This window comes from Pelecanus crispus, chromosome 12 (assembly GCF_030463565.1).
Source record: "Pelecanus crispus isolate bPelCri1 chromosome 12, bPelCri1.pri, whole genome shotgun sequence".
Lineage (NCBI taxonomy): Eukaryota > Metazoa > Chordata > Aves > Pelecaniformes > Pelecanidae > Pelecanus > Pelecanus crispus.
The window spans coordinates 5,956,816-5,968,051 of record NC_134654.1 but is presented as its reverse complement, the minus strand read 5'-3'; the positions used below and the strand labels follow the sequence as shown (position 1 = coordinate 5,968,051).

General features: G+C 60.0%; 1 protein-coding gene across 1 annotated transcript; it reads right to left on the bottom strand.

Moving 5' to 3' along the window:
- Nucleotides 1-409: 409 nt before the first annotated feature.
- Nucleotides 410-5,079, bottom strand: ERAL1 (Era like 12S mitochondrial rRNA chaperone 1). The gene is made up of 11 exons (XM_075719619.1): nt 4,992-5,079; nt 4,548-4,700; nt 4,318-4,445; nt 4,153-4,230; nt 3,937-3,983; nt 3,521-3,582; nt 2,961-3,073; nt 2,104-2,496; nt 1,435-1,584; nt 1,064-1,144; nt 410-736 (listed from the first exon to the last, which is right to left on the bottom strand). Exons 1-11 carry the CDS (start codon nt 5,077-5,079, stop codon nt 614-616), a joined length of 1,416 nt encoding a protein of 471 aa, XP_075575734.1. The 3' UTR covers nt 410-613.
- Nucleotides 5,080-11,236: the final 6,157 nt, after the last annotated feature.

Sequence of the window (11,236 nt, the reverse complement as noted above, 5' to 3'; positions counted from 1 at the left end):
AGTCATTACGGCGTGTTTCAGCTAGCCAGCAAACCCCTCGATTCAGGCTGCCTGAGCAACACCAACTCCCTATACGGTCATACACTCACACCCATGAACTTCAACAGGGCAGGGAGCAAAGCCGAAATGAGACCACCGCGTGTGCAGGGGTAGCCTCTTCCTCCTGCATGACTGCTGCTGGAGTCATTCAGCCTTCAGAAGAGATGATAAACGTCTGCTGATAATCCTTCACTGCAATGCTTTGTCCGCTAAAAGACAGGAGGTGCTCCTGAACTTCCAGGCATAAACACTTGACAGCAAAGATGTGGGACAGCCCAAAAGAAGTGGTACTGCGTTTACAGAGCTGTCATCTAGAATTGCGCGTGCAGCTGGTTCTCTGGTGTTTGTCCCCAGCTTCCACAAAATAAGGTGCTGTAGAAAGTCTGAAGATTTTATTTCAGTTTGGGCCATTCCCCCAAAGAATAATATATTCTACTTCAGCCTGCTATATTGATTCCATCATCCTCTGTTTCTGGATTGAACAAAGGTGCCAAGATACCCGCAGGGGAAAATGGGGCTGGTTTCTCCGCATGACCAGAGAGCTCAAGCGCTGTTAAAAACACATGCAAAGCGCTCAACTCTTCACCTCCACCTTGAGCTTCAAGCGGACATCACACAGGAAAACGTTCATCAGGTCCTGGCCAGCCTCCTGAGCAATCCTGCTGATAACCTTACCTCCTCTTCCAATCAACATCATCTGTATTAAAACCCAGAGAGAAGATCATCGCACTCACCCTTACATTGCTTCACTGTGGAATCACCCAAGAAACAACAGTGCAGCCATAGAAGCAATTAAAGGGGATATAGCAGTTAGAGAAATCCCAAAATCAAACCATAGGTGAGTGATCGCTTCTGAAAGGCATAAGCTGTTACTGAACAGCCTGTGACTGTGTCGAGCACCTGGCTCTTCCCAACAGAGACCCCACAGCTGAGGGAGAAGGGATCACAGCGAGGATGCACATGGCTGGACCTAGGGAATCTCCTTTCACGCTCCCCAGCACCCCAACTCTCTTCTGTGACTCACCATATGAGACTTCCTTGGGACCAAGAGGTTCTGCACAATGAGGAGCTCCCCACTTGGTCCTTCCTCCCACATCTCAGTCACCTGCAACAGCAAGCACAAACTCAGCAATTCTGCAAAGCTCCTCAGGAACAGCAAACGCCACTCCCTCAGAGATGACAGCTCAGCTCCCCGACACGAGCACGCAAGCACGGTTCCCCCTTCAAACACACGCAGAGCCTCACAGCACCTGACGCGTAAGTCCCAAGTCACCCCATGAGGCCTATAAAGAGTCTGGCAGATTTCACAAATTCAAACAAAGGGATTTTCATCACATAGTCTGGTATTTCCGATAAAATAGCTCGAAGGAGAGTCTGCTTGCACGTGCTTCCCACCTGAATCACGCCGTAGGGCACTTCCAGAGGCAGGTACTCCAATATCTTCTCCCTGATGATATTATCACAGATCTCCTGAGGTGACTGGCTGGTCAAGACCCCACTGTGAAACTCCCAAGGGCCTGGCTTGGCTTGCATCAGGAGGTACCGCTGTCAGCACAAAACACACATCACACCCATTAGCTGTCACGTACCGCTCTCGCGGTGCCACCAACCCCTGCGCTCATCTCCCAGCGAGTCGCCGTGAGGACGCTGCCGCTAGTCAGGCGGCAGGGCAGCAGTTTAGTATCTTTGGCGGGGAAAGGAGAAAGGGAAGCTTCTGAAACTCAAACCCTGCCTGCAACCACACCTCCCTAAAGCTGTTTCTATGAGTTATAAAAGCCCATAGTCTCCCTTGTAGCTGAAAGATAATGCGTTGGGTGGCTTCATCATTATGAACAGGCTGCTGTTTGGAGAGCCCCAAATAAGAGTTCTGTACAGAAAACTCTGGAGATACAATGTGGACGTACTCCACGTCAACAGATGACACTTCCCACCCACACCCCAGGCCAAGAACACCAGCTCTGCTACTTCCTCACAGGAGATGAAGCTCAGCATGAAGTACCGGAGTCCCACAAGGGTAAGAGCACACCAGTCTCAAAGTGTAACAGGAGTTCAGACTGCAGTTACCTTAAGCACATCCACCTCCTCCCCATGGAGAGCTGCCAGCATGAAGATCTCCTGGAAGCACGGCCAGCCTTTCATATTTTTTAGATCTCTGGGTCCATAGCACTTTGGCCCTTGTGCTTCTTCTGTAACAAGACTGGACTCAAAAGCCCTTGTATCACCGCTGTTGTCCAAACTGGAGCCTTCTTGGGCTTGATCCGTTTCCTGCAGACAGTGAGGCTCATGGGCCCTACTCTCAGGTGGAGAAGCCTGAGTGATTTGTAGAGGAGACTTTGCTGAAGAACTGGAATTACGTTTAAACGCAGATCTCACTTCCAGTTTCCTTCCATTTACAATTCCCTCTGTTAGCTCAGTTACTAGTTCCAGCAGGATGAACTTCTTCTTTAGCAGATCCACCTAGCACAAGAGAGAGGTGTCAGGAATTTGTCCTGAATGAGGTTGGCAGCTGGGCCCTGGATCCAAAGGAGCCAGAAGAAACCACCCAGGGGAGGCAGCTGCTGCGGGACAAGCCTTCTTGTCCAGACAGTTTTCTGACCAGAGGCCAAACCAGTGTGCATCAGCAGTTCCAGTACAATTTGTCCAAACACCGTCAACCCGACAGCAACACCTATTCCGTCAGCTCTGCTGAGATTCTCGCTGGCCAACCCCACTGTGGTGCCAGCTCCTGTTCCCAGGCTGACTTAAACCCCATGAGCTTCAGGGATGCGTAAGCATGCAACGCGTATACATACACACACACTTAAATATTCTGGAGTAGAGGGGGAAACCAGCGTTCTTGAACACACCCAGACTCAGGGTATTGTCTGAAGACACCAGCGTAAAATACTGCAGAAGGCAGAAACAAGCAGCTCGTCATTTACCTTGTTCAGAACCAGGACACTGGGGATCTGGGGAAACTGAGAAAGACACTTCAGCACCTCCTTGCTCAGGCAGTTTCGTGTCCAGTGATCCGACACGTCCACCAAAACCAGAACTGCCAAAAAAGAGAGAGGGAAATATGATGAACCCGCATTTTCCAAAATGTTCATTTTCAGCTTCTCTACAGTTTACGGTCACTTCCCTCCTGCTGCTAGTTCTCTCTATTCTACCCGACAGCACGTGGATGGAATCAAAAAGGAGCATTTTAATTGAGAAAACAATAAAATGCAGTTTATACCTGTCATCCTAATGACATCACACATGCCTAAACTCAACATCCAAGTCCAACTATTAACTCCAGCTGCCTCCCCTTGGCACCAGGCAATTCTTAAACCCTCCCCAGCTCAACATTTCAAGTCTTTCCACTACCCTTCCCTCCCAGCTCACAATCCCAGGGCTGCCCTTGCTGCCCAGTAAACATCCAGATACCACAACTATAGGGCTGTGAGTTTCTATGGCAGATAAAGGGTTTGGCTTGATCCGAGAGGAGCTGAGTACCCACCTAAATCCGCATGTTTCATGCTGTCCCATGGGTCTGTCAGCATGGCTTCATCTAGTTTATGTCTGAAAGACAAATGCAAATGGAGTAAGCCAGACGCGCTTGATCGCAATCGTCTTCCTTCCCCTCAAACAGGGGAAAACAGTGTTTTCCATCATCCCAGCTGACACAAAGCTGCCTTACGGGCTGCAACATCCCTCGTTACATGCACATATGCAGAATCAAACATAACAGGGCTCAAGGGAACCCACAGGTTCTGTGTGCTACTGAAATTGCAATACTAAAAAAAGTCCAGAGACCAAAATAAGGCTAAAAATACACATTTTTCTCACTCCTATTTTAAAAACTTTGCAGTCTCTGGTTTTATTGAATCTTGATAGGCAGGACACCCCCCGCTCTCCCCACAACAGCAGTGATACCTTTTGGCTTTAAAGGGACTAGTGAGGCCAGGTGTGTCCAGAATGATCTAGAAAGAGGAAAAGACAGATCTTGTAAGTTTGCCTGCAGTTAGTGGGCAAGCTAAAACTTATATTTGTGCAATTAGAAGTGACCCCATGGGATACAAATGAGAAAACCCTGCACTTTCTTGTTAACACTCCCCACTGCCCCAGGCAGAAGCAGGTCTGGAAGCTTACCAGCTGTGTGTCCTCATAGGTGACGACACCCCGGGCTTTGCATCGGGTTGTGTGCACTTTCCGAGAGACGGGGAAAACCTGTAAGAAATTGAACATGTTACACAGCCAGAAAATGTCAAATAAGCGATTTAGCAGCCTGAACTTGTTGCTCCGCCCCAGCTTTACCTTTCTGCCCAAGAGTTGATTAGAGAGCGTGGACTTCCCAGCATTGGGCGCTCCGATGATGGCAATTCTTAAAACTTTGGGGTTCTGGGGCTGGTCAGGCTGATCCCGTAACATGCGGTCTTGTTCCTCTGCCAGGGGAAAGAAAGACCTCGAACACTGCTAAAACCCCACAGCAGGTCAGGACCGTCTGTCCCTGCACTGGGACCCAGGCAGCCCTTGGTACCACTCACTTTTGCTGGTGGCAACGGGCGGTGGGTGCTGGCCCAGGTTGCCGGCCGGCTTCTCGGCGGGAAGGCCCAGGATGCTGCCCAGCGCGGAGCTGCTCCCGCTCCAGCGGGCAGGGAGCACGGCGGCCCGCAGGGCGCAGCTCTCCAGGAGACGGGCTGGAAGCACAGCAGCAGCAAACACTGCACGTTCTGAAGAACTGTATGTACCGAAAACGCCCCGAAATCGTGTCGTCCCCTTTCTCCCAGCCCTGCAGCGCCCGGGCAGCGCTCCCTCCTCACCCAAGGCCTCTGGGCCGGCCCCGGAGCACCGACCCTCGGCCCGCCCGGCCTCACTCCCCCGCTCCGCAGCGGCCCCACCACCTCGCTCGCCTCACAAACTCGCACCGCGGCGGCCCCCGCCTCACGCCCGCCACCTCACGGCCTCGGCCCCGGTCGCGCCCGCCCCACCTGAGCCCAGCAGGAGCGGCCCCGCCGCGACGGCCCTCGCGGCCCAGCGCACGGCCCGGGCCGCCGCCACGGCGACGGGCGCCGCCATCTTGGCCCGCCCCGGGGCAGGGTGGGAGCGCGCGCGGCGCCCGTCCTCATTGGCGCAAAGCGGGGGAGCATAGAGAGGAGGCGCGCGAGACTAGAGCGCCGCCCCCCGCCGCAGGGGCCGGCGGGAAGAAAGCGGGCAGGGCGGGCTGGCGGGGGAGCGCCCCCTGTCGGCCCCGCCGCGCGGCGCAGGGCGGCGACAGCGCGGCACACAGCCCCGTGCTCCCGGTGCTCTCGGTGCTCCCGGTGCTCCCGGTGCCCCCGGCACACAGCCCCGTGCTCCCGGTGCTCCCGGTGTTCCCAGTGCCCCCCGCACACAGCCCGGTGCCCCCGGCACACAGCCCCGTGCTCCCGCTGCTCCCAGTGCCCCCGCCACACAGCCCAGCGTTCCCGGTGTTCCCGGTGCTGCCAGAGCCCCCGCCGCACAGCCCAGTGTTCCCAGTGCCTCCGCCGCACAGCCCGGTGTTCCCAGCACTCCCAGTGCCCCCGTTGCACAGTCCAGTGTTCCTGGTGTTCCCGGTGCTCCCAGTGCTCCCGCCGCACATCCCGGTGTTCCCAGTGCCCGCGTTGCACAGCCCAGTATTCCCAGTGTCCCTGCCACACAGCCCAGTGTTCCCAGTGCTCCCAGTACCCCTGCCACACAGCCCAGTGAGCCCTGGTGCCCTCTGCAACACACCCCAGTGCCCCCCAGTGCTCCCTACGATGCTCCCCAGTCCATCCCAGTGCACCCCATGATGCCCAGTGCCCCCCACAATGCACCCCGTGCATCCGACTACTCCTCCATGCTCCCCAGTGAGCCCCAGTGCACCTCTTCGCTGCAACCCTGTGCATCCCAGTGCTACCCCTGCAATACACCCCATGCTCCCCAAGTCTCCCCAGTCCTCCCCCCTCAACATGCCCCAGTGCCTCCCAGTTCTCCCCAGTGCCCCCTGCAATGCACCCCAATGCACTCCAGTGCCGCCTGCACCCTGGTGCACTGCCTGCACCCCATGCTCCCCTGTCTTGCACCCCAAGGCATCCTGGTACCACCCTATGCCCAAATGCACCCCAAATTTCCCTGTCCCGCCCTGCATCCCCTGAGCCCCCCTGCACCCCAGGACACCCAGTTGCCCAGCCCCACCGCTGGGTCTGGACCCCCCAGGGGACGCGATGGAGAAGGAGACAGAGCCCTGGTGCCGTCACCCCCTTTATTGCCCCGTGCCCAGCCCCCGGCCTCCATCGCTGTGTGTCCATGCCATGCGGTGCCGTGCCGCGCCGTCCCGTGCCGTCCCGTGCCATGCCGTCCCGTGCCGTGCCGCATGCCCGACCATCGGCAGAACCATTACCATTACTAAACTCAGTAATGGTAACGGTTTCCCCGCCGGCCGTGGGTCCCTGGCTGCGCCCGGAGCTGCCCCATGGCCCCCCAACCTCCCCACCCCATATGCCCCCCGAGCCTGCGCCTCCGGTTCCGTGTCCCCACGTCCCAGCCCCGCGTCCCCCATCCCTCCGTGTGCCGCATCGCGGTCCCACGTCGCGTCCCCTGCTCTGGGCCTGTCGGCGGGTGCAGCCCGGGGGAGTACATCATCTATACTGTAGTGTCTCATAGCGAACTTACAGTATACGATGATATCCTGCCCGGGGCGGCGGGCAGTGTGCCGCGGGGCGGCCGGAGAGCAGCGCCTGCACGGGAGGAGAGCACCATTAGGGAGCACAGCACCGGGGCCACCGCCTCCCCACCACAGCATCCCCCCGACCCCGTCCCAGTCCCCCTGGTCCCACTGCCCTGGAGCGGGATGGAGGTTCCCAATGGCCTCCCCACCCTGGCATCCCCCCTACTCCCTCTTTATCCCCCCCAATCCCACCACCCCGGAGCAGGATGGAGGCCCTCGATGGCTTCCCCATCCTAGCATCCCCCCCTACCCCCTCCTTGTCCCCCCAGTCCCACTACCCCAGAGCAGGACAGAGGCTCCCAAAAGCCCCAAAATCCCAGCATCCCCCCTACCCCATCTTTGTCCCCCCGCTCCCATAGCCCCAGAGCAGGATCACAGAATCATCAAATCGTTGAGGTTGGAAAAGACCTTTAAGATCGCCCAGTCCAACCATTAAACTAACCCTGCCAACTCCACCACTAAGCCAATTAAGGAGTAATAATTAATTTCATGTTTCCTGGCTTGGTGGCTGGATTATTTTTTAATGAAAGTAAAACTAGGAATCGTTAAGGTTGGAAAGGACCTCTCAGATCATGAAGGCTCCCAATTGCCTCCCCACCCCAGCACCCCCTGACCCCCTCCTTGTGCCCCCCCAATCCCAGCACCCCAGAGCAGGACGGCAGCTCCCCAGGAGGTGGCACCTACCTATCGGGGTGGCACTGGGGCTTTGCGGGGTGCTGGGTCTCCACGCGCCTTATAAAACCTGCTCTGCCTCATCTGCATATCTCACATCTGCACTGCACAGCTGGATGGGGGCCCCTTAACCCCTTCATGCCCGGGGGGGGGCACAGCCCCAAGCAGCTCCCCCCAGCCTGGCATGGCCTATGGGGGGCTTGGGGACAGAGGGTGGCCCCCCACAAACCCCCTGTCCTCCTGCTGTGACCTCTGTGGTCACCAGGATGGCCCCTCCCCATAGGTGGGGGGATCCCAAACTGGGAACTACCTGTTGCAAACTGGTTCCCAGTTACTGGACAGGGGTTTTGGACATGGCGGGGTGACAGCCCCATGGCAATGGGTGGGGGGACATATGGGTGCAGGGGGTCACCCTGCACAGGCACCCCCAGGTGAGGTACATGCATCTGGGTGTAGGGAGCTTGTGTCCCCCTGGGGTGGGTGACCTCCAAAGTGCTGTGTCCCCTGGCCATATATGCTCCTCTGAGGGACATGTCCCCTAGCAGTGTGTCCCCCCAAAAAAAGATGTGCCCCCCAGCCTGCAGGGACACGTCCCCTGGGAGTACATGTCCCCTGCCTGCGTGTACCCCCCCAGGGGGATGTGTCCCCTGGAGGGATGTATCCCCCAGCTGTGTGTCCCCAAAGGACATGCCCCCCTGGCCATGTGTGTCCCCAAGAGTGCTGTGTCACCTCATTGCACATGACCCTGGTCATACTTGTCCCTTGGCCACATATGTCTCCAAATGGCTGCAGCCCCTGGCCATGAGCATCCCCTGCCTGTGCATGACCCTGGTCATATGTGTCCCCCAGCCATGCGTGTCCCCAGCCCTGTCTGTCCCCACAGGGCCACATCCTGCAGCAAGCACCATGCCATTGTGCCTGGTTGTTTGTGCCGGGACACGCCGGCGTTCCTGGAAGCCGCCTGCAGGGAGGTGATAATACCCCGCCGGGACTGTCTGCGCGGGCACCCCGATAAGCAGCAGCGTCCAGCTATCGGGGACCCTGCCCTGCCATGCAAGGTGTCCCCAAACCCGCTGTCACCTCTGGGTGACAGGAACAGGGACAGCATCACCCACGCTCCCCCCAGCCTGGCCAGACCCTGGCAGGAGGTGGCACAGGGTCAAGCCTGGCACCGGCCTGCCCCCAGGCATGAGGATGCCAAGGACTTGGGGGCTGCAAGGGATCGTCCCCTCCTGTCTTTGGCCACTGCTGTGACCCAGAGGTGTCCGGGGGGGAGGCTTATAGTGCTCCCCAAACTGTGGCACAGGCACCCCAGCACCTAGAGCAGGGACACAAGCAAAGTGTCCCCGAGAGTCCCCCCCCAAGCCCGGCCAGCCCCAGGTGAGCCCCATCCGGGTTGCCCCCTGCGCCTGCTCAGCACCCACGGCGCGTGGGGCCAGCCCTGCCCCATGGCCCTGCACCCTGCGGGGCAGAGGGGACCTGAGCAGCCCCCAGGCCAGCACCATGGAGCTGGTGCATGGACCCCCGGGTGCCGCGGCCCTCCCGCCAGCCGTGCTGCTCCACAACAGCGTGTCTGGCTACAGATAAGGAGCCGCCGGGGGCTGCCAAGCTGTCCCCACCCGGCATATCTGCAGGGCCACCCTGCTGTGGGGTGCGTGGGATGGGGCTCTTTGTCCTGCCTGTGCCCCTGCCCAGGGCGGGACACAGAGGGTCTTGAGGGAACGACCTTTGCCGCAGAGAGGGCTGTGCAGCAAAGCCCCGCGCGTGAGCCCCATCGCTAGCTGTCACTGCTCCCGCTCGCAGGCTGACCCCGACAAGGACGGGTACCCCCAGAGCCACCCTGCTGTCCCCCCGTGCAGGGAAGGGCGTGCGGGGCTGGCACAGGGATACCAGGCCCGCGGGATGCCACGGGACACAGGGGTTGCCTGGCCTCCATGGGGCGTGGGGGGCTCTGGCAGCAGGGCGAGGGCGGGGGGAAATGGTGGTAGCACGAGCTGCTACCACCAGCCTGGCTGCTGGGACAGACAGAGCCTTCGGCCCACGTCAGCCCTGCTCCAAACCCTGAGGTGCCACTGGTTGGGGTGCCCCTGCAGCGATCAGCTCCCGGGTTAACGAGGATGATGCAGCTGGAGCTCACCAGCCACCCTCGGTGGCTCCTGGCTCCATACTCACGCCAGCGGGAGCGGGACAAGGCTCTACCCCTACCCAGGGCCGGCCGGGAGCTGCCCCGGCGATGGGGCAAGGAGCCCATGGGGACACAGTGACCGCGGGGAAGCCACAAGCTCGCAGGAGCTTTGCAGGAGCAGCGTGAGTTGGGATCTCACTTCCACGCACTCCCTGTTCCCCCATCCCAGCGGGAACACCCAATCGCTCTGGGGCCAGCTCATGCCACGGCCGGTCAAGCACCGGTGCCGGCACTGCCCAGTGGTGCCGTGGCAGGCGAGACGGGTATGGGAGGCATGGGCCAAGAGCCAAGGCAGGTGGTGACAAGGCTTTATTATCGTACAGCAGTGACGGTTGCGGGGACGCGGGCATGCACACGCACATGCAGATAGGGCGCCTCGCCCGGCACGCCCGCCAGCAAGCGCCAGATCTGTGCCGGCGGTCCTACGGCGCAAGCACAAGCCGGGGGCTGATAAGACTGGTCCTACCCCCCACCCCGGTGGCAGGGAGGGGTACGGGGTGCCGCCAGCCCCGCAGCACCCATCTGCCCAGCCGCGGGTCACTCCTGGCAAAGGGGCTGACCCCTACTGGGGGCACTGCCAGGAGGACGGAGGGGGACCCGGGTCCTTGCACCCACCCTATGACAACGGGGGGGTGGCACTGAGCTGTGGGCGAAGGAGCCAGGGGAGGGATCCCCAGCACCCTGGGGTGCCTGCGCAAGTCAGCACCCCGCAGCAGCGCCGGGCTGAGCTCACACGTGGGTTTGGCTGCTACAGCCACACCGAACACAGGCGATGAGACAGGCGGGGAAGGGGCATGGGCCAGCGCAGGGCCCCAGTAGCACTGTGGGCAGTATGGCAGGGGGGACACACAGGGGACAACCTCTTTCACATTGTCATTTAGGGCAGCAAAGCCACTGGCCATGAGAGGCAGGGGGACTGAGGGAGGCTCGTCACAGCCTCACGGCCACGGCACCAGTCCCGGGAGCGCTGGTCCCCCGCCAGCCGTACAGGCCGTGGTGATGGAGGAGCCCGTCCCCACCGCAGAGCCCTGCCCGTCCCCCGCGGCCCTCTGGCCCGTGGCTTTAGTAATTGTCAGGGTCGAGCTGTACCACAGCACTTGGGGACAGGAGCCTCGGGGGTCTCGCCTCCCTCTCGGAGGAGGGGGTGGCTTTGGCACAGCGCTACTTTTTGGCATTTGTGGTGGCAGGACCTCGCCAAGCCTGGCTCAGAGCAGGGCCGAGTTGGGCTCCCTCCACTAACGCTCCATCAGCCCCCTGCCCCGCGCTCTCCCACCTCCAGATCTCGGGAGGAAACTTCCCTGAGGGACAGCAGCATGAGAGGGGGCACCGACTGCAGCATGCACGGGCAGTGCCCGATTGCCACCCTCCCGGGGCTGCGACTGCCGCCTCCAGGAGGCCCAGCCTGGGCAGGACTGCCAGCACTGCAGGGGCCCTGCAGGCAGACACTCAGACGGGGAAAGCCAGCCACAAAAACAACTTGTGGGCAGAGGCAGCGGTTGGGCGGTGCCCAGGAGGGTCGCTGCGGGAGGGCAGGGAGCCCAGGAGAGGTGGGTCCTGGCTGTTCTCTTCCTACAGCTCCACACTCTGTGCCCCATGTCCTGCCGAGCCTCTGCTCCGAGCTCTGGGCAGGCGCCCAAGGACAGAGAAGAGCA

Coding starts and splice junctions, on each gene's coding strand:
- ERAL1 (XM_075719619.1), bottom strand. CDS start 5,079: ATGGCGGCGCCCGTCGCCGTGGCGGCGGCCCGGGCCGTGCGCTGGGCC. Junction 3,984..4,152: donor CCTATGAGGACACACAGCTG/GTAAGCTTCCAG, acceptor TCCTCTTTCTAG/ATCATTCTGGACACACCTGG. Junction 3,074..3,520: donor CATGAAACATGCGGATTTAG/GTGGGTACTCAG, acceptor CTTTTTTGGCAG/TTCTGGTTTTGGTGGACGTG.